Source organism: Plectropomus leopardus, chromosome 16 (genome assembly GCF_008729295.1).
Source record: "Plectropomus leopardus isolate mb chromosome 16, YSFRI_Pleo_2.0, whole genome shotgun sequence".
Taxonomy (NCBI): Eukaryota; Metazoa; Chordata; class Actinopteri; order Perciformes; family Serranidae; genus Plectropomus; species Plectropomus leopardus.
The window spans coordinates 12,527,691-12,550,747 of record NC_056478.1 but is presented as its reverse complement, the minus strand read 5'-3'; the positions used below and the strand labels follow the sequence as shown (position 1 = coordinate 12,550,747).

The window sequence follows — 23,057 nt, the reverse complement described above, 5'->3', positions numbered from 1 at the left end:
CGTACATGTACATACAGGAGATGGCTGGTCATGGACAAATATGTGATTACTTTAATATTTAGTTTTGCATGATAAAAGGATTTGTGTAATTGCTTGTTTTTATCTAATCTTTATTCCCTTTGTGTTGCTGGTGGTGAGGACACGATTCTCTCAGAAAAAAAGTTTGATTAGACTTCATTGAATTAAAATCAAGAAAATTAAATATTTCTAAAGAAAAAAGATATCTCCATGGGGAGAGTGAGATCCATCTCCGGCAGCCAAAACAAATGGACTCTAATTAAGTTGGCTGGTCAGAAAAAAAACTGATTCACATGCTCGGCCATGTGCTTTCTCCCTCTCTCAACATACACACTCAGAAACACGCACCCAACCATGACAAAACCACACATCCATACTGGAGTTGACACCACCACGCGGACCCCCAGCCACCACCGCAGAGAGATGGACTGTCATGATTTCATGGTTAATTGCCAATTCCTTCCTCTGTCTGTCTCTCTGGGACAAGAGAGAGGGTGTGGTGTATAAGCAGGGAGTCCCCTCCCTCACTCCCCACATATCACATGGCCGCGGCTTGTGCGGACCTCTGAGGCCTGCGATTGGTCCCTTGTCTCTCGGCTCCCCTTGTGAGTGACAACGTGAGCTTGAAACCCAAGAGTGTACTGTACGGCTGTGTGCCTAAAGTGTGTCCATATGCGTGGATGTGAAAACGGCGAAGCACAAATTACTACTAGAGCACAGGCTCAAACGAGAAAAATGTCTAAACAAAATAAAATCAGCTTACACTTACTTACACAATTTTTTGTTCATTTTAGTGCATTTTTTTCAAAAAATGACTTGAAGCATTCTATGAAAGTTTCATTATTTTCTATAATATTGTAGTTGTTCATAATTCAAGAGCAGTTTGATGATTAATGCTGATTTTACAGCCACATATTATGAGGTGACGAGGTGAAGGAGGCTATTTGTGTCTTTGCAGGTGTTTGTAGCGAGGTCTTCCTCTTCATCAAGGCTGTGTGTGTTATCAGAGCAATTTGCAGAGGTGGGATCAATATCCCAGTTACCATATCAACTGCTGGTAATTATCAAAGTCTCCAAAGCAACAACTAACCCCTAATAATAATTTAGTGCTAAACACATTCTGCAAAAAATCACAGCCCCCTAGATAACTACCTGTTGAGTGATTCCGCAGACTGGACATATTTCATCCAAAGATACAATCCACAGAAAGAGCTTACATAATACTCATGTTACGGAAAATTCAAGTATTTACAACCTGGGGCCGGTTGCACAAAATGCCTTAAGTCAAGAGAGTGAAGGTTTCCTTAAAATAAAATTGGTTGCACAAAGCAGCGTCAACTCCTCCTCTTTAGGTTTCTTTAAAATGTGTTTTTTTAAGTTAGGGTTCCTACAGCTTAAGACAAGTTAGATTTAAGAATTTTTTTAGTCCAACTCTGAATAAAATTTAAGACCAACTTTACGACAACCAAAATTTAAGAAAATTGAAGTCACTTGACGATTATGTAGGCACAATTTTGAGAGGCATATTAGCGGTGACCAGGCAAAAAATTGCCAGAGCCAGAATTACTATGTTGCCCAAATGTTTATTGTAACATTAAACGTGAATTTTCTTATCTTGTGGCAGAGAAAAGGGAAGAACAGAACTTGGAAATACCTGGCATTTGTTTTTGTTTTTTTTTGTTTGTTTGTTTGTTGTTGTGATTTTGTGTTTCTCACTGTAAAATGACGTTGTTTATTTTGAGGATGGATGTATAGATTTGAGGTGTCTTCTTCACCTCAGGCACCAGAACAAGCACAGCGTGTCACAGTAATAATTATGTGTGTGAAAGACAGTGCGCTGTGTATATGGATTAAAAGAAGCTTCAATGCAAATTATTAGCATCTATGATTTTCAGTTACGGCCCTTCATGCAACGTAAAAGTAACAAATGATTCATGAAATTCTACAACTTAGTATTGCTGCACCACTCCATGGACAAATGGAGGCGTCTGCTACCACTAATGTTTCTGCTCCACCTCAACATCTGCGGTTTTAAGTCCACCAGAAAAGAGAGTTTTGAATCAGGCCCTGTCAAACCAGCAGATGCTGGGACACTTTCCAGAGTGGAATTGTTGTCGATGAAGAGTGGGAGCAAAACTTGCATATCCAGAGCATTGCTCATATGTTTGAGTGAGCTCCTTCATTCTTAAATCAAAGGGAACTCAATGGTCTGGTAGGTGTTTTGAAAAAGTCAGCATTTTGCTACCTTTGCCACAAGGGGAGACTGAAGAAGACAGCTAACTGCAGTGAACGTTTAGGGTTGTTTTTGTGTTCTAGTGTGGATGGATAAAATGAGGGTTATATGAACATTTCTTTTTTAATTAAATGGAGGGGAAAAATACCTGTTTCAAAAACATCTGTATAAATATAGACGGGGCGTAAGTAAAATCCAAAAATCACACATTTTCTGTCTCCTCAAGCAAATGATATTAAACCAGTGAAGATATCAGTGGCCTGTTGAGCTGGACAGCATCTCTGACTGCACCAGTGTAGCTTTGTGTATGCAAATCTACATTTTATTTTTTATATCAGAAAACGTCCTGAGTGTTTTCTTCGTTAGTGTTCTTGAGCAAGGCACTGCATGCCCTCTGCTGATTAATTCAGTTCACTCTTGGTAAAAGTTATACACTTGCACACTCACAGCATTACAACCACAGAAACAGAAAGACTCATTCATTTCTATGATTAAAACTATTTCACAACAGCAGTCAAATAATTCAATCATTTCGAGGCAATCATATTAATGTGAACAGCACGTCTGAAAAGACTTCACCTAATGCACTGCAATTCTTTTAATGAGGGAATAACAATGTTATTTAGAAAATGCCAGCTAAGTCTTTCATTTACTGCACTTGTCAGTTGTTTTAATATTTAGCAGCATTTCAGTGTATTATTTTTCTGTTATTCAGTTTCTACTTTATAATACAGAATCAATGTGTGTTGTTGTTACATCTGTTCAGGAAAGGCAGAATCATACTGCACATATTATTTTTGCCACAGTTGAAATGAGGATGTGTGTGTTTGTGTGTGTCTGTGTGTGTATAAGCGTGCATGCGCGCAGATATCTTACCTTGACCAGGTTGAGGATGATGATAGGAGAGCCAAACCGCTGAAGCATCTGGTCAAAATGGAGGGCAGCTACGTGGGCATACGGGTCAGCCTGGTCCACTGAAAGAGAAGTCAAACTGATTGTTTAATATTATGGCAATCAGGGTCTCATATGTTATCAGGTAGTTAAAGATGATAGTGTATCCTCTCTTGCATTTTGAAAAGGTTACAAAGGGTCTATTGAGATAGTTTATTCCTTATTAAACTAGCATAATTTGGAACCCTTGACTTCATCAAGGAAGATTTGGGGACAGTTTCCTGATGAAGTTTGAAAGAAAAGCTTTAGATAGAACACAATCCTGTTCAATTTCATTGTTTTACATGTTCAAAATAAATATCTATCTATCAGTCTATCAGATTGCTTATGCCATTGTCTTCACTGGTCCAATGTAAAGTTAGCTAAGTTCACGCCTGTTGCCGATCCTATGTCTGACCAATGTAGGCCAGCACCAGCCACTCTTTCATACATTTTGGTTTTGTCCAAAACAAAACCGTTTCTGGCAAGAAATGGCAAGAATGAAAATAAGTTCTGTGGCAAACAAGTTTTTTTTAATACTTAATTTTTTTTTTTTACAAATGAGCACAACTTTCAGGTTTTTTTAAGCCAAAATGCAACTGCCAGAAGTAAAACGCTAACTACACTACGATCGTATGACATAACGTCGCCACCACAAAAAGCTGCCTTGGGCATGGTTCAGCTTGATGACTGTCTGTAGTCTTGTTTAGCCACTTGTTAGCAACTGTCTTTTTTTATGACACACAAAAGCGTCAAGTTATTTACCAACATGTTTTGTGTCGTAGAACAAAGCGTGAAAGTCTCCTTAGTTTGTTTTAACCACAGATCTTATTGTAAGCTGTAAACCAAACACCCCTTCAAAAAACATGACTTTGACGTAGGACTCATTACTAGGGTACTCTACACTGTGAAATCTGACAAGTTGATCTTACTTAAAAAAATCTTGGAAACCAATTACCTTGAAAAGGTAAAGGAAATATAACTATTAATGTATTTTCTTAATTTTGTAAAGTTGTCGCAACTTAAAAATGACAAGTGAAATGACCTTGTTCTTCCTAAGTGTTAGCAACTAGTCTGACTAATTTGATCATGACAAAGAGGATTTTGCCAATGATGAAGTTAGGAGATCTGCAAATTCTCTTGGCTTAACATGTTTAAGAATACAAATATGATCAACAAGTTTGCAACCGGCAGAATACATATATATAGCACAGTATACTTGGTTCACTGAAGTTGCTAAAACTTAGACAGATTGAATGAATTAAACCTGTCATTTTTAAATTGCAAAAACCTTACAAAATTAACTAAATATAACTAAATTTTAGGTATAATTTACATTTAGATATAAAGCAAACATAAATTAAGACTAATAGTTACATTTACTTACATTCTGCAAGGCAATATGTTTTCTAGATTTCTGTAACTGAAATCAACTTGTCAGACTTTACGGTGCATTGATGCTGCTATTGAGACTGTTGTTAAACAACATGTCTTCTAAATATCACCCGAGACAATTTTCTTTTACTTTACTCCGCTCCACCCCGGCAAAATAAGTTTGTTGGCACAGGTATGTTTTAATGTAGCCTCAAAACGACGTTAGGTTCAGGTAATTATGTTGGTCTCCAATAATTGATTAGGGAAAATGGAATCCCCATTCCCGACTGAAATCGGTTATAGTGGAGGCAACATTAGACTGAGGATGGAAACAGAGCATAACAAGTCACAATTCTGTCTGCTATCAGGCAAAGCAGAGCTTTACACCTGCAGCCAGCAGTCAAATTGGACCAGTGAAGCAGCCTGAAGAAAGATTAGAGGAAATAGGTCAGATCCTGATCATTGGCAACCAAAAACTGACAATGCAAACAGGAGCTCCAGCAAATAGTTTTCAACTTCACTTCACTATGTTGTCATCGCTTTGTCCACTGCACATGTACTCAAGTGATGAGAATTTACGTAACCATACAGACCAAAACATTCTTATTGTACCTCGGTTGAATATAATGATAATGATGAAGAACAGTCACTCAATTAAGGTCATCTCCTTCACAACCAAGACATTTGCCCACTTTAAGGCAGCCATAAAGACATTACATATATGCACTTATGTAACCGTGAGTCTTGACAATAATGTCAGGAACGAGGGGAATGGGCAATGCATGATGTGATAAGGACTCTGAAAGCACAGACACGTCGCACACTGACCTAGATTCGCCTAACAGGTGTCAGTCTATGCAGCCAGCATCCTAATCACCAGCTACACCTGGTTTTGAATTATTAAGGATTTATGCCAGTTTCACAACACTTAAACGTGGTGGATTGTGTATAACATTATTTTATTATGTTGGTTATTTGAGTTTGATTCTTTAGTTTCTTCTTCTTTGGATTCCTGACTTTGCATGAAGCAACAAAAAAAGCAAAGCTGTAGCTCATAAGCCACTGGCAGACAGTGTTTTGTTATCTCAACAGGCATCTGGCCGCAATTACATTTGCAGGTATGTTTTAAAGAAAAAGTATGAACAGACATTTTGCTCCTATTCCCTTGCTTGCCTCGGGAAAGATGAGAACATCGATACCACTCAAATGCAAAAACATCTTCCAAGGACAAACTGTGTCAAACTACATGTACACACACAGTGAAATATAACCTGACGGTGCAAGCGCTGGGCAACATTTGGGAAATGTCAGATAAGGACTGTCTTTAAGGATCAAAGCGGCAGCAGGATGATGAAGTAAGTTCATGCGCAGAGGGATCTCAGGGACACGTTCAGCGTCTCTATCTCACACAAGCAAATGCCATCTGAGGATGAATTAAAGGGCAAACTGGGGGGAAAAGATTATGATTTAATACAGGTATTGTACACATTCAAGCACAAATATCTTCCTGTGTATACACACACACCAGACACACACACCCAGCAGTCTCCAATGCGATCGGTCTCAGGGACCTGATCACCTCCTTCTGGCCCTGGATTTGTGTTTTTATCCTGCTCATAATGAGACAAGAGAATGGATACAAAGATGAGAACCTAGAGGGGGGCGCCCTGCCTTCACCTTTTTCGTTTTCATTTTTTTAAATCTTTGTCCCAGTGGTTGATAAGATTGGCCCCGCAATAAAGCCACACTCCTAGTTTAATGCAGTTTTTCCAATTACATTATTCCTCTGTCCCTGGAAGGTTATTTCTGGTCCTGGGCAGCTGCTAGAATGAATACATTGAGCATTATAAACATAAATAGTAAATACCTGCTGTGGCACTGTTTGGCTTAATGTTGAAAAAAGATATTCCTGTATTTTCTATTTGTTATCTGTGATATAAGAAAGATCTTTCATCAAAACCACCACAGCTCTGTCATCTTATTACATTTTCCATTATAAATCAGATGCTGATCACCTTAAAGGAATAGCCTGATCCGAAAATAACTATTTGTGTGTCATTTACTCATCCTGTTACGTTTCATACATGAAGAAAACTTTGTTTTTCATGCATGCATCAGTTAGTTAAATGGTAAGTTTGGACTAACCAAAGTCACACAATTACACAAATACACCACAGATTACAGCTCCATGTTAATTGAGGTAAAATTACTGTTTTTGTCAGTGGAGTCTGGCTTTGAAAAGAGCATTGATAAGTTTCACTTTCAGTTCAACTCTACGTCGGATGGGGGGGGGGGGGGCTCTGTTTGGTAAGTGCATACTACTGGATGGATGAGACTTGGATTATACTGCATGAGTTGTGAGAGTGTTTTAAACAGATGTTTTTAAATACTTTTGCGGCTGTTAAATACGGTTGCCTATTACTTCAATTCATCAATAATCTTCTCGATTTCTGGATTCCACCATGGTGGCATGTGAGAAAAACAAAAGCCCCTTTTACACTGCCTTTTCAAAATGTTGTCATGCCTTCATTTTGCCTCGATGTTCTGCGTAAAAATTCAGCGGGGAAAGAACCAGTGCCGAATCGACTTCAGTGTGAAAGGGACAGCTTTGACTGAAGAGCAGCTAGCAGCAGTCACCAGTTGACTCAAAGAAGAAGAATAGCAAATAAAAATGTCCACAAACTGGGGAGACAGTAAGGTTCAGAAGCTCATTTAAAGTCTGTTTAAAGTGATAATTAAAATGTGTTCTGAGTTTCACAGAAAGATGTGGTATTAAACACCTGACCAAATTTGTATGACCAAAGAAATCGCCAAGTGCGTAAAAGAGGTTCTCAAAATCATGAAAAAATACACAGTATTCTTTGATCTGAAATGCTGGGGGCGTGTCCACTGGAGGAGCAGAGGCCACGCCCAACTGCGGGACTATCTTCTCGTTTTTATACTGCTATATTGTCAGGGGCGGGGTTATGCTGAGTATAGCTCCAGTGCATCATCGAGTTATGGTTTTAGGCCCCCCCAAAAACTCTTAAAACAGGAAATGGTGAATAAACAGTCAACCATCTAACTCCGCAATCAGTGCTACATAGTAAAGGGTCTTTGTAACATGTTTTCAACAATCAGTTTCCAACATTTATAATGTGTTTTGAAACAAACCTCTGAATTCACTTTACATGGACTTTAAATGATTGTTGTTGCCATGTTGTGCCATTGTTACAAAGCGCTGCCTGATGTGTATGTTACATGTCACACTCAAGGCCAACACGGTTGTGTTACTTGTCATGCCCGTTACTCCATTTTTGCTTCTTTATCTTTCACATGCTATCTAATATAACGGCATTATATAATGTACAAGGTAGATTTATGTCTTTTTTTTAAACGTAGTTTAAGAAAAAAATGAATAAAAATGTGTCCCTAAATCCTGCTTTTTGTTATGCAGGCGTTGTTTAGTTCTGTGTAAAAAAGCAAAGCTAGCATAAAGACACTTCTTGGTTGCATGTCAAAAAAAAAACATTTCTTCACAAATTTTGCCTAACATGGGGTGAGTAACTGATATAGAAATGGTCGTTTGGGGGCTGAAGCATTCTGTTAAGCAGCAAAAAGGCTGTCAGTAATTCATGCCTTGATACTCTTCTTTACTCAGATAATTTACAACATGGGATGTTTGAAATCTGACACTAATAACTGTGATACTGCAAGAATGAATAATTCTGTTGTTAAGCAGAAGTCTTACATCGTATTGGGGGTTTTGGCATCATGGTGGAAATGTCCTGGGACCAGTACAGCGGGACTGAACCTCGCACCTGGACGTACGAGGAGTAACTTCCTGCCGTGAAAGACATAACTGAGGCGTCATGGACAATCTGCTCTGTCTCTACCTCATTCGCCACATCCCCCTGGAAACAAAAGAATAACACAATGAAACCACAGATGAGGCTGAAAAAAAAACAATCTCACCAAAACGTGATTTAGTGGCTGATCTGGAGCTTTCTTTCCCATACATGATCTTCCTCATCAGATGTAGCCATGCTGCCACAGAATTGTAGATGTTTTTTGAGCAGTTCAATGAATTCTAATTCATGTTAAAGTGACAATCCGAATCTGATCACGTCCATCTGAGGATAAAGATCCTAACCAGCTTCTAAACATCTGCTTCCAAGGAAAACAATGAGCTCTGAACTTGAGGAAATAGAGTTTTTCCTTTTGCTCACAATTATGAATAAATGTTGATTGCACAGTGCAATGAATTAAGAATAATGACACCATCTGCAATAAGACTTGATTCCCCAGAATGTCCTTTCACAATGCAATTTGGTGCTCACCACTGTGCAAAGGACTTAACTGTACAAACTGTGTACAAACGCCTCTGGTATGGCTCTGAAGAAAATGGGACTGATGATGAGGAGAGGGATTTAATTGTCTTTGTGACAGCTGTACCAACAGTAATACAATCTGGGAATGCCAGTGGAAGAAAAGTTGTCTTTTTATACTTCAAACAAACATGGACAAGAGGCCCATGAAGTGCTAAGAAGAAAAACTGAAATGGAAAATAATGGAAATTGAAACAGTGATTAAGTAGCTGTTGTGAAACTCTGGATCATATATGATGTTCATCAGCAAATGGACATGATCAAGGTCAGCATGGATGAGAATTTCTGAAAGCCCTCAGGAAAAGATGGATATTGAAACAACTTTTAGTCAGTGACAACCACGCACATTTCTGCTGTTTAAGATCATCTGATATAATCAAAAGGTGAGATTGTTCACTCAACTCCTGTTTCCAAGGTCAAGCATACATGAGCAAAATAATATGACTACTTTAACATCACATAGCAAGAAAACCACAGGTGTAAATAATATTAATAAGGGCTGTGTTCTCTTTACCCTCACTAATTTTCAGGACTGTGCATGATGGCCTGCTGACATGACCTACTGATATACCTAAACGGAGCAGAGCTATTGTTATCAATATCAGTTATACCAGTGCTTTTCCTGCTGTAAAAATTGTGCTGTGCTAAAGGCCATCAGACAGTAATCTGTAATGAAACACAGTTACAGTTTGTATAAAAACCTCGGCATTGACCACAATAGCAGGAAACTGTGAAAACTGATTCCAGCCTAATCTCAGGATGGCTGTCCAAATAGAAAAAGGAAATCTGTTTGTTCCTGAAGTTCCTCCCACCACACACCCACACAAACACTCATGCATACTCAAGGAAGAGGCAGCGGGTCAAATTAACCCCCTGTGATCACCCTGAGTCATCTCAATCATCCCGGTGGCCCTCAGTCCTGCCTCCGCTATCTATTCTTCCCCGTTGCCTCGGCAACTGCTGTACCTCGCAGTTGGCTCCTCTTTTGAGGAAGCGGGTCCCGGCGAATTTGCTGGAGCGCCTGGCAATGAGGGTGATGTGAACTGGTCGGCCGTAGATTAGAAGCTCTGTTGTTGGTGGGTGAAGGAGGAATAATTATAATAATAATAATAAATTAATACACCACTGACAGCATTACAAAATCACCTGTTTGTAAATATACACACACTTTACATTCACAGACATCATAGTCCTAATTAATAAACTTAAATTTGTCCTTTAGCAGTCATCTTTTCACCCTAAATACACTTATGTATTGAGTCCCATTCACAAATTTTGCATCTTAAATCAGTGCAAACTTAACACACTATTCAAATTATTATTAATATTACTGATATTACTGTTATTCTTAATTGATTTAAAACTACATGAATGTAAAAAAGAGATTTTTTTCATCTCAAATTTAAAGCAAATTCATGGAGGCACTGCACTGTATTCTGATTCACTCAGGTGTGTTGCAAATAAAATTTGAATGTGCCATTTGCTGAAAAGCCTTGAGCAATGTAACCTTAAGCAAACCACTAAATTATAATTTTCTATTTCAGTGTAATAACCACTGATTAAAACTATTAGGAGAATACATTCTCTGTACGGGAGTATCGAGCATTTTTTTCATTTTTTTTTTGCAGAGGAAGGTGACTCCAGTCACATTACTTGACTTTAATCAGACTTGAGTTGCAAATTTAAGAATTTGAAAACTGTCTGACTAACACTGAATTTCACTCTTAAGCCATTTCTACACGATTGCTCAGGGATATTTAATGGGACCTAATGTATGTCTTTCCTCCTTAATGCCTCTTTTCAAATTTTTTTTTCTTTTTCCTTTCTGGCTTCAGTGTCTCCTCATTTGCTGAGTCTCCTCTTACTGCACCCATCTGTCCTCTTATGGTCTCAGAAAAACAGTTATGAAGGCCAAACAATTTCCAGGAATCATCTAAACTCACAGCACCACACAATGTCACAGTGGCAGCACGCTGCGTGATAACAGAGACAACAGTGTTGATAGCAGTAAGGAAGTCAGCTCTAGACTGCAACAGCAGATGATTTTTTTGAGACTTTAAGTCTCTGGAGTCGGGCTCTTACATCTGAAGATTCAGGGTTTTCCAGAAAATGCTGAACTGTTACAAGCATTCATTCCTGCTCATGTCCATTAAGATTCTTAACACTAACAGGTCATGTAGGATGTTGGTCTCAGGGGTTGTGAATAGGTTGCCTTTATCAGAAGGTGCCTATTTGTACATTATATGCAAATAAAAAAAAATAATTGAATGTAAATACTCATAATGACCACAAAGAGCTAAAAAAAGATGCAAAGGAACTGTAAAGAGACACAATTTAACTACAAAAAGGGGCAAAACGGCCAAAAAGAGATACAAAATCACTTTAAAGAGACACAAAACTGAAAAAGACAGATGATTATCTCAAAGAGAGATCAAAAAGAAACAAAACAACCAAAAAAGACACAAAGTTACTTGAAAGAAACATGACAATACCTCAAAGGGACACAAAATGATCCCAGAGACAAAAAATGACCAAAAAGACACAAAATTACTTCAAAGAGACACTAAACCACAACAAGGAGACACAAAGAGAGACAAAAAGTGACTACGGCGACACAGAACCACAAGGACACACAAAATTACATCGAAGAGACACAGAATGAAAACAGAAAAAAATTAACAAAACGATACGAAACAACCACAAAGAAGATTAAATTACTTCTAAGAGACACAAAATGACTACAAAAAGACACAAAACCACAGAGATACAAAATGATTACAAAGAGATGGTAAACACAAACAAAAGAAGCTAAACAACTATAAAGTCTGTGTGTCTTATTCCTGTGTAGCAGACGTGATGGGGCCTTTTGCATATCTGTGGCCAGGGCCCCATTGTCTCATAATCCGCCCATGCATTAAAGTATACCTTATCTATATATTTATCTTTATCTTATCTTACTGTATAGTACTGACTGTAAAGTACACCTTAGCTCTTTGGCCCACTGCAGCACAAAAACACAGAAGCTGGCATAGAATATAAATTCATTAAAAATAAATCACTGATAAAAAATAAAAGAGTTACTTGTTTTTCACAGGCAAAAACATAAAACATATTTTACACTGCTTCATGTGATTTATGCAAAGGAGACTTGATGCTAAATGACTGAAATCTGAAAACCAAACCTAAGGCAGACTTTAACCATTATAAATCAAACTGTTTACTCAGCTCTAGTGAGGCCCAGAGCCCCTCTGCAGCGATAACCCATGCATCAATACTACAAAAGCTTCTGAAAAAATCCTGAGGAAATTATTCATGTGGAGACCAATACTAATCTGTGGTATGCAGCTTAGTAGAGATAAAAAAAATCTCACAAAAACGTGTGCATGCATGTACAAAGATGGACTTTGTCTTCAATCTAAAAAGAAAAAAAAATGTCTCTTTTAAAACACAAAGCAACAAGTGCATCTTTCCAAGAAAGAAACAAAGAAAATTCTTGCAAACAATTCTGCAGTGCTCAAACTGACTTGACAATGCTCAAAGGATACTGGACTGGCCACAAAAGCCATGGATTATATACATGAGCCAGTCATGATGCACAATGTCCTTGACTCGTTCCAGCAGCTTCCCGTTCCACACGTACTTGTAGTACGGTTCGTTCTGGAGGCCATAAACCACTGTGGCGGAAGAGCAGGAACACATAAAACCTCAGGATCATTTACAAAGCAACAAATGGAAAAAAGGTTGAGGTGACGCATGCTGTGGAACAGGAGCTTATGCTATTGTGTTACAAACACACGTCAGAAATGACAGAACACGAGGTAAGTCAAGATATTTTTCAGTGGGTTTTTAATGGACTTCAATGGTAAAACAGGTAAGCCTGCATTGACGCCTCTGACTGTAAATGGTAGGGATGCACAATATTGGAATTCTTGCCAATATCCAATATGGCGATAAATAACAATTAATTTGGCCTATAACCAATACCAATATCAAAACATACACTTTTCCCCACCTAATTTTAGTAGTGGAATTAACTTCATATTATGCATACTTTTATCGTGATGATCCACCAGCATATGGAGAAAAAAAATAAAGTTTTTTAGTTAATGTAATTTTCTGATATTTCATTGTAAAACCATCTGCCAATACCGATGATGTGCTGATATAATCATGCATCCCTATGTATCGGTAAACAATGAGTATGAGGGATTTTATTGTTAATCCTCTGCTCACCTTGCGTCGGCAGACCCTCTTCTTCAAAAATGTCGAAGCTGTCCTGCTTACTCTGCGCATGCACCTCTTCCGCGGCGGAGGCATTTGGAGACGACCACAGTTCATAAGGTCGTTGCAGCAGAGTCAAGTTGTACTGCAGCGAGTGGCTCAGGTCATAGCTGTAGCTGCAGGTTACAATGGCAAAAAGAATTTGGAACAAGTACAGCCTGTACTGTCCAATACAATATACAGGGTGCCCACACAATTTTACCAATTAATTTAAAAAAAAAACTTTTCGATAATTTACCCGAATTTATCCCATTACCCCATTTTCATTACTTAATTTGAGCAGTTTATTAATAATAATTATTATTATTGTAAGAATGATCCTTAAAGCAATGAAAAAAGAAGTGTTTCTTTTATTGAACAAATGCTATATTCCTATAACTGACACTAGAAATTACTTTTTACATGAAAGTAGGTGAAAAAAGTCTCTTTTTTGAAAAACTAAAATAAAGGTGAGATTCTCCATCCAGCTGCATTTTTTTTCAATACCGTAGATAAGCAAATGTACATGGTTTGCTTACTTAACTAGCTACATATGCTGGTTATACTGGTGATGTTTCAATGGTCATGCAGTGCAACACTAAATTTAAATTAGAAGTGTGTTGCTTAATGCTAGATATGTTTTAGGATGTTTATGAATATACTGTATTTTAAACAATAAAAGAAACAATGTACATTCAAAACTCTTCAAAAGTTTTTTTTCAAAACTTTTTTTTTAAATTCTAAACCATTTCCAGGCCTGGAAAACAGTTCTTCTAATTTCATAACTTTTCTAGGAATTTCATGACTGTGGGAACCCTAAATTTAAGATTTGGCCAAACTACAGAAATGGTGATAAAAACAATTTTGCCACCTGCTTTGTCTTCGATGTTGACATGATCAAATACAAGGAATGGGTGTACCATTTCATAATTTCATGCATTTAAAAAAGGTCTTATATGGCCTTCAGAATTGCTTATGCCACTGAAATATTGTCATTCAGCTACATTGAAAACATTCTTTAACTGTTTGCAGACTCCTTGTAAAAACCAGGGCCACACTTGTCAAGACAGGAAAGAGGAAAACTAAGGTCAAATAATCTAAAGTCATTTTTAAATGTTAACTAACTAACTAATAGTGCTCATCTGAGTTTATCTTGTAAAGATCAAACTTTCTTTCTTCATTTTACTATTTAATTGTATAAAAAAATCAAGTAAGCCAGAGGGTGACATAGATCTATCTAGTATCAGCAGTATGCATATTAGTTATTTAATATGACACTGAAATAATGCTTTTGTGTTTGTGAGAGAATTTGTTTTACCTGAAGTAGAAGTTGCTAGATAGGTCCACGTTCTGAAAGATCCGCACATATCTAGAAGAGCAAAAACTCAGTCAAACACATGAAACAAGTATGAGAACAAAGTCATCTATAAATTTACTAAAAAGGTATCTGTGCCAACATGATCTAGTGCATTTGTATGGCAACGTATTGCTGCAACGCCAGAAAAAGAAAAAAAAAATTATCAGTATCAAGTTATAATGTGACAAGGTGTTTTTTGTGTGTTTTTTTTTAAATAACAAGATGTAATCAATTTATAACAAGTTACTTTTCTTGTTACCTTCTTTGTATGTCATAATGAAATGTCATGAGAAATGTGAAACATCTTGATATAACAATAAACTGCTCAGGTTATAACATGGCACTGATCCATTTTTCTTCTTCAGGTGTGGCAGCAATATGGTTCCATACATTTTAAAGTGTCTTTCAATGCTGAATTGCCTTGCTGGCCTGTTTTATGTTAATTCTGTCTGTTCCTATGTGAAGCATTCAATGCTTATAATGCCCCTATTGTAAAGCCCTTCGTGCTGCATTTTTTTTTTTGTATGACAGGTGCTATAAAAATAAAGTTTATTATTATTATTATTACTATTACCATTACTATTATTATTATTATTATATGTCAAGAATATAACTGCCAAACTTACATCAATAATATCTATTAAGATAACTGCTGTTTGCATAGAAACCTTTTATTTTGGATTCTAGGTTTCTCATCTCCCCACCAGTCTTCGTTAGTTAGCTGTGCTCTATTAGTGGGAGGACAGCATGGGAATGGGATGAGAACCTTTTCAAAAATTAAGATTTTTCATTAAATTATGTGTCAGTTGATGGCTGAAAAACATTTTAACACCAATCCCTGTTTATACCACAACTCCAGCCTTCCTCCTTTTTTAAAGGAGAACCAAGACTTGTTGCACCTCCCCGGAGTCCCCTCCATGTTTATCGTCTACCTGGTTTGCTGCTTCCTGTGTTGCTTTTATCATAAAGTCAAATCAAGAATACTGACTTAAGAAAGCTCGTATTAAGATGAAGCTCTCATGATTTTACTCCCACATAAGAAATTTGTCTTAAAAAGTCATTTGGTATAGGGCTGCCATAACTAGTCGGAATGTCTTTTAATTTCAGTGTTCATCAAAAAAACTTAACAGTACCTTGCTTCGTCAGGGTGTGTAACCCTGACCGAGTCGTTTGGAATGTAGATCATGCTGGTGTCTTCAATTTTGTAGATGGAGTGGCCCCCGATGTCAGCCATCTTTCTGCGTTTGGTGATCAACACAATGTAGTACCCCTCCAGGAAACGTACAAACCCTGTGAAAAAAAAAAAAAATTCATCCACCTTTCCTGATATATCATGTATACGACATTACTAATGACATACGACATTACAAAAAAAGCATCTGAGCTAGCTGATTTGTAGGTCAACCTTTCTGCTGCCTGCAACTCAGCTACAGTTTTGACAACAAAAACTAGCCAATGCCTCCATTATAAGAGGTGGCTCCTGGGTGTTTGTGTGTTGCATTGCACTGCATTGTATTACCAATACGCCCTGATCCATTTAGTCTTACGTAATCGAAGTCTGACCCAGGAGGTATCATGCAACATAGTCAATGATTTGCTTTTAGCTTTTGATGAGCTATTTTCCCATCTGTGACATTTGATACATAATGGATGATTGATAATGGTCTCAGAATCAGTAGTAATATTTGCCCCTTTGAGACCAGTGGTTTATGTAAGTGTGCACAGAAGACACACGCCTGCATTAGGATAAATCTGTCGGTTTAATTAAGTGTCACAGATGCAATAATGCAAGCAAATAAGAAGAGCTTGTACATCTGGACTGTTTAGAAGTACTCATTGTGGACTCATTGTGCTATAAGCCGAGTAGTGAGGGTGATGAGGTTCATATCATGTTTGAACATACAAAGCCAAGGCTACATGCAGGTGTTGACAGTATGATATAAATGAATGAATACATTAACAACTAATTACATCAATGAAAAAATTAACTGAAAATACATGGCTCAACATTAATCCACTAAATCAAGTATTTTCAATCTTCATATTTGCAAAATTTAATTAACGCGCTTTATTCTTTTATTGGAACAAATAATATAAAGTTTATGCATCTAATGTGCTGTATACGCTCCACTGCAATAAGTAGTGGTATATAAAAGCTGAAGTTAAAGTAGCACTCCACCAATTTACAAGTCAAAGGTAATTTCTGTACAAGTGATAGGGAGTACCACTCAGCCTGTCGAAACAGTTGTGTAATGTGTTATGTAGCTTTGGAAGGAGCTTTCTTAAATCTAAGACATTAACTGTAAGTCACGTAAGATGGATATCCCCACTCAGGCTTGGAGACAAGATTTAGGAGGTCTGCATTATAAACTGGGGTTACTGAGTTGGAAAGATGTATCAGGGAGGGAGGGGCTAATGGTGGATTTGCATTGTATGGAAGGATGGTAGAGATCCTCGTTCAGAGTCACAGAGTTCATGTCCTCCTCAGTCTCTTTTCCTGAGATTACTTTCTCCATTTTTCCCCCCCTTAGAGGGTTTTTTTGGGGGAGTTTTTCCTTAGATGATTTGAGGGTCTAAGGGCAGAGGGCTTTGTCGTATGCTGTAAAGCCCTCAGAGGCAAACTGTGTTTTGTGATAATGGGCTTTATAATAAAATTGAATTGAATTGAATTCAAAATTGAAGGTAATCAGACAACTCAAAACCATTGTAGCATTGTTGGCCATTTGGGGGCTAAAATGTGCAGACTGCCAACAGACCACTGTATTAATTGAAAGTAGGGTTGGGCAATAAGTATTTACACAATGAAATTTCTGAAAAATAATCATCAGTAATGTGGATATCATGGCAGGTTTTACGTTAGCTGGCATATGCTGTGTTTTTACTGGTATTAGGTGTAGCTATCCGGCACATGAAAATATTAACGGCCAAGATGTCCAGTAGGGAATATAAATAAATTAATTAATTAATAACATATTAAATTGCCTAATATTGTTTGACCTACAAGACATGTTGCCAAAAAAACTTAAATATAAACTCATATTAGCAGACCACATTTTCGGGTTTTTATTTCAGAGGGATTTTTTTTATCTGCTGAAGCCATACTGAGTGCAACGCTGCCTCCTAAGAGCATACACCACATCCAGGGCCGTCACGGTTTTTATAGCAGTGATGCTAAACTTATGGCCCACAGGCCAAATCTGGCCCTCTAATAGGGTCCTGGGTGCCCTACAAACCATTGTCTTATGCCCAATAAAAATAGTGATTTAAAGTGGGAATTGTTTTTGGCCCTTAGTATACAGAAGAAGCCAGAGTGCATAAAACAGCATCAAAATTGAGCATATTGAAAAAAAAAAAGGGTGCCAGTGGAGGATCCCCCACACAGCAAGTCTCCTCATAGACCATTACAGAGATATGCATCATTTCACCACGCCAATCCTCCGATGAGTTGTTTTGTTCAATAGACGACTTCTTCATTTTGCTTATTTTCAAGTTATTTTATTTTAAGTCTTTTGTTGCTATTTAAATGTGAGTTATTATATGAGTATTCAAAACATACTGTATGTCCAGTAGTTTTTCTATATGGCCAAATTCTGGAATATTAACGGCCATATTGTCCATTAAAAAGCGTAAACTCTGCCTGAGGCTGTTCATCAGACTTCACGCAGCTTCCTCTAAAGCCACAAACAGTATTTACACTTTTTTGTCACATATGCAGGCTTTTATGTTAAAATACAAGGATCTTTCTTGATTTAATAATCTTGAAATATAACCATTAGCACCTTTAATATACTCTTATCATAATTCCCAGTCTTATACTACATATCTGCATTGAGCAAATCACTGTTTAAAATTCTGAGCTATCAGTCTGGTTATTAAGGACCAATTACACCCCTATTTACTAAAGAGCAACAGTGTTCACCAAGTGTATAGGGAACAATAAAAAATGTCATGGTAAAATTTCAGAATTTCTAATTTAATATTGATACCTCTGCTAAATAACTGCAGAATTATTCTAACAAAAAAATTTCTATCCCTCCTCTGCAGGCTCCACAGGACTTAGGAGGACATAAGTCGCCAGGCAGAGAGTGACTCTTGGGCATCTGAAGGATTTTCAATAAGAGTGAGCTGGTACGTCCAGATTTTTCACAATGCCAAAATGAGACCAAACGTAATATGTTTTCATGTGTGGCTCTGCAGATGGACAATTCCTACGTTCCTGCCAGAGCTGGGTCAGAATGACAAAACCAAAAAATGAAAGCGAATAAAAATATACTTACAATGATGGTACAGTAATAAAATGGTGCCAGACAAAGGGCTCTCGGGATAGTCTGTACCAAACATGGCTGAAACACTCTTTTATTCCGTATTAGTCAGGGACATTGGCAAACAGTCGCTTGTGAACAAAGGTGACATTAGGGTACAGTGGAAAAAAGCATCTAATTTATTCAAGCAGATGTCAAAGTCAGAATCGCTTCATGTCAGAGTGACCGGCCCATCTGCTGCATCATTGGTGATGCTGAATTAGCTTAGATTTGTTACTATTATGCCCTGAATGTGCCTTGCCAATTTTAGTAAACAATTGCTGGTATTTCTTTCTTTACCACATATGAAAATGTATACTCAGATGAACTGAACATATGGATGGCCACGGCAGTCAGTCAACCACTTTGGTCCAGACTGAAATATATCACCAACCAGCAGATGGATTGCTCTAAAATTTTGTACAGAAATTAATGCTCTCCAGAGGAAGAAACTCAATGACTAAGCAAGGTATTCCCCAAGGTGCTACCATACTTAATATTTGTGAAATTAACATTAAACTAATGTAGTGAAAATGGCAAACTTAGTACCTGCTAAACATCAGCATGTTATCTTTGTTATTGTGAATATGTTTGCATGTTAAAGTTACCATTTAGGTTTTGCACGACATACCAGTGCGCCATTAAGCGAGGTCAATGGGCCATTAAGAAAAGAGAAGAATTTCTTAGTTAAGGGTTGCAAAAAGTTTTTTTGGAGTTAAAATAAATGGATTTCCTGCCAGAAAGGGATTTTTGGCAGAAAACGCTCTCGGCAAACTTCTCCCATACAGGCTCCGTGACCATCTCAGCTTGTAATCTGAGTGCATGTTCATGATTTTTTTCATGATCAAGGATAAGTTATACTATTTTTGCACAAATGATCAGCCAGACTGGACTGTGCATCTGTGCATCTTGCAAGACACTCCATTGAGACACTGCAAAATTTGCAGGGAAGTCTAGTTGCTGTTGCAGCTGTTCCAGCAGTACAAAGAGCAAAAATCAAAGCAGATCTTCATAAATTGATGATCAAAAAAAAAAAAAAAAAGATGAATGCAAATTTATCAGCAGGCAAAATGGCAATAGGGAACACAAGGGGTACAGCAAGCTGCAATTATAAAACACAGTTTTGTATAATTGAGGAAAACTCCAGTGTCTGACAGTTTTCTTACAAATTTAAATTTCTGTGGCTGACAAATTATCTAAAGCCAAAAACCAATTCAGACTACAAAGAAACAGACATTACAGGGAAATTATTAAAGCCAAATAATGACGGCTCCTGATAAAATCACCAAGACAGGTTATCGGGACGAATCCAAACACTCCTCTGATGTGTGTAAGACGAAATGTAGGTCATGACTTGAAGACTGGTCACACAGTACAGATGTGATGCTCACAGCTCAGTCACACCAACTACTTTACACACAGTCACTAGAGAGCTAACGCAGGCAGTGGATGCACAGTCGGCTACACATGTGATCAGTTACACAATCTTCTCTTGTAACAAACATTGGCTTTCATTTATGAAGCAGACAAGTTGACCTGGAAAAAAAAGAAACTTTTTTTTCCATGTCTTTGGTTAACAAAGGGCTAGGAAAGGGACATTATTAATGTTGTTAACAAACCTTGCAATTGTACTAAGTTGTAATTGGGTATGTAGGGCAATGTCCACAGCACAAAAACAGGGGAGATGAGCTGTTTCTCCCTCAGAAATGAATCAACAACAACATGCTGCAATGTAATTTAACGGTTTGCAATTTTACATAACTTTAATAACTTATTAACTGTTTTAATGACATATCTTGCCTTTAATTTTTACACTAATAGAAGCTTTGAAATTAAAAAAGTGTTGAGATTAGTTTCGAGTAGCACAATTAGTTCCTATATTTAAAGCTCCAGTAGGCAGTATAATTTTGATGTCATTGGGGGGAAAAAAATCTCATTAGAGCATATTGTAATTCCAGTTGTCTAAGAGGCCATTAGACATCTGTACTTCCGCTTGGTTCTGTTTTCAGGCTTTAGAGAATCGAGCCCGTTACAAGAGACTTTGGCTTATCCCAGGTCATTTTCAGAGCAAGCAGCTGTCAATAATGTCAATCACTGATCCTGAACTTTGGCAAAAACTGTGGCAAAAATTAGTCAGTGCTGATCAAATATGAATCAAGATCTCGGCATCACCTGTCTCTGCCTCAAAAATATATAAATGTATTACAATGTAAAATACAAAACACTGTATAGTCTCTACATATACTTTAACTATTATAGATATAGGTAACACTCCCAAACTTTATTGTTACAATGTGATGACCTGATTTTCAACAAAAGAACGGGAAAAGTAATAACAATGAATACCCCACTGAAGGTCATTATTTGAATTCTGAAAATTGAACATTATACGCTCCACAATGGTAGGAGTAGTGGTACCGGGATACATTGTTGTGAAACACAATGTAGCTGCAGGTGTTCCTTTTTATTTTATGTTTTTCCATCTCCAGCACTTACAGTAATATGCAAAATCAGGTCAGAACGCACAGCTGAAGAACAAATGCTTTGGAGATGGGGTACGTGTTGCCATCATTGTGTTCCACAATGGTTGTCGCTATGCCAGTGAGGAAGAGAATGGAGGGACTGTACTCACCCACAATGCCGCAGGCTGAGACAGCCCTAGACAAGCCTGAGGAACCCTTTTGGCCAATCTTGGTGCGGTTTCCCAAGTCCAGGCGGCCCAACAACTCCCGCACCTCTTGCTGACTGTACACATGCTACAGACAAATACACACACATACAGTATATTATACACATGAATAAAGATGTAAGCAGCGTCTGTTCATTTAAATGCATCGTTTCTGTATTGTTAATGTTACATGCATTTAACACTGCTGCTTATCGGAGGCTTATGTTCGACTAATACATTAATTCAGAGCCAGTTAGACTCGTACAACAATTATTTTCTGTGCAATAATGAGTTACTGACAAGCAGAACTTGTTTAATCAATGGCCCGAAATTTCTACCAAAGAGTTTGGATTGGGCCTCAGTGAGGCAATGAAGAGAAAAATAGATAAGGTGCTATTCAAATTCTTCTTATTTTTTTTGAGACAAGGACATATTACATTAAAAAAATTTTTTTTTAAAAACATTAAATAATATAAATCATCACATATCATGATAACATTTAATACAGATAAAAAGTTTAGAAACTGAGAGGACTTATTCCTAGATATTATACGTCGACTAGCACATATCTACGATGAGTATATCTTTGCGTCCCAGATATTTTTAATCTTTAGCTTGCCATATAGTTTTTATCCATCTCAGAATGTCTCAGAAACATAAAGAAGTTCAGTGCTACCTATTATTTCATTTGTCATGATGATATGATATGATGATTATGTGTGCCAGCTCTCTTTGCACATTAGCTGAGAGAACATGAAATATGAGGCTGTGTTTACAGCTTTAAACCTGCTAACCTCCACTTCTTCATCACATTCTCAAGCATCCACACTCTGTTTACAAAACCCTACGTCAATCAAACGAAAAACAAACAGGGTTTCCCAAGGTCAGTATAATATCTGCAGGAATGAGAGCGTGGGGTGATGGATATTTAGTCATGGATACTTCATAATAACAAACACATCATAATCACCCACAACAAACAAATCAACTCCCAGCTCATAGATCCTGGTAATGAGCGGTGGCGAAGAAAAGGAGGTGCACGCAGCAGTCATCAGCAAAGCTGTCACCCACAATACACTTGGGACAGCCTGAGTGATTGTACAATTTTACACCAAGCGTGCTGTACTGTATTACATAAGCATCTACATTTGCACTGTACTGACTCTGGTGGAAACTCAGCACGTACCTTATCGTCAATTATGACCAGGTCCTTGGGTTCTGTGCGGTCAATCTTCAGGACTCTGTGTTTGGTCTGTGCCTGATTGCTCCCCACCAAAAAATACCTCTGAAAGGAAATATAATAGCATGAATACACTCGAGCTACAATACATTATTACATCGGTGATGTTTACCATGTAGCATGCATAGCTGCTTATGGGAATATATGCACACTGAACTTAATAATAATGTTTTTCATGTTTACAATAGACATAAACAGTCCATGTATTTACAAGCCAGATTTCTACGGTAAAGTCACATTCTTCAAGTCAAACTTTCTTCAGGCTTTTTATAACGTGCAACATTTTCTCTTCACAATGGGCCCCTCCAG

General features: G+C 37.6%; 1 protein-coding gene across 1 annotated transcript in view; it reads right to left on the bottom strand.

Annotated features, from left to right (window-relative positions):
* The window catches only part of fig4a (FIG4 phosphoinositide 5-phosphatase a), a 68,315-nt gene that overhangs the window by 42,000 nt on the left and 3,258 nt on the right, over nucleotides 1-23,057 (bottom strand). Inside the window, exons 3-11 of the mRNA XM_042503358.1 lie at nucleotides 22,695-22,793; nucleotides 21,473-21,596; nucleotides 15,673-15,829; nucleotides 14,501-14,551; nucleotides 13,156-13,319; nucleotides 12,468-12,596; nucleotides 9,889-9,989; nucleotides 8,286-8,448; nucleotides 3,128-3,225 (exon numbers count right to left, since the gene is read on the bottom strand). Coding sequence (XP_042359292.1) covers nucleotides 3,128-3,225; nucleotides 8,286-8,448; nucleotides 9,889-9,989; nucleotides 12,468-12,596; nucleotides 13,156-13,319; nucleotides 14,501-14,551; nucleotides 15,673-15,829; nucleotides 21,473-21,596; nucleotides 22,695-22,793 — 1,086 coding nt within the window. The remainder of the gene's footprint in view (nucleotides 1-3,127; nucleotides 3,226-8,285; nucleotides 8,449-9,888; nucleotides 9,990-12,467; nucleotides 12,597-13,155; nucleotides 13,320-14,500; nucleotides 14,552-15,672; nucleotides 15,830-21,472; nucleotides 21,597-22,694; nucleotides 22,794-23,057) is intronic.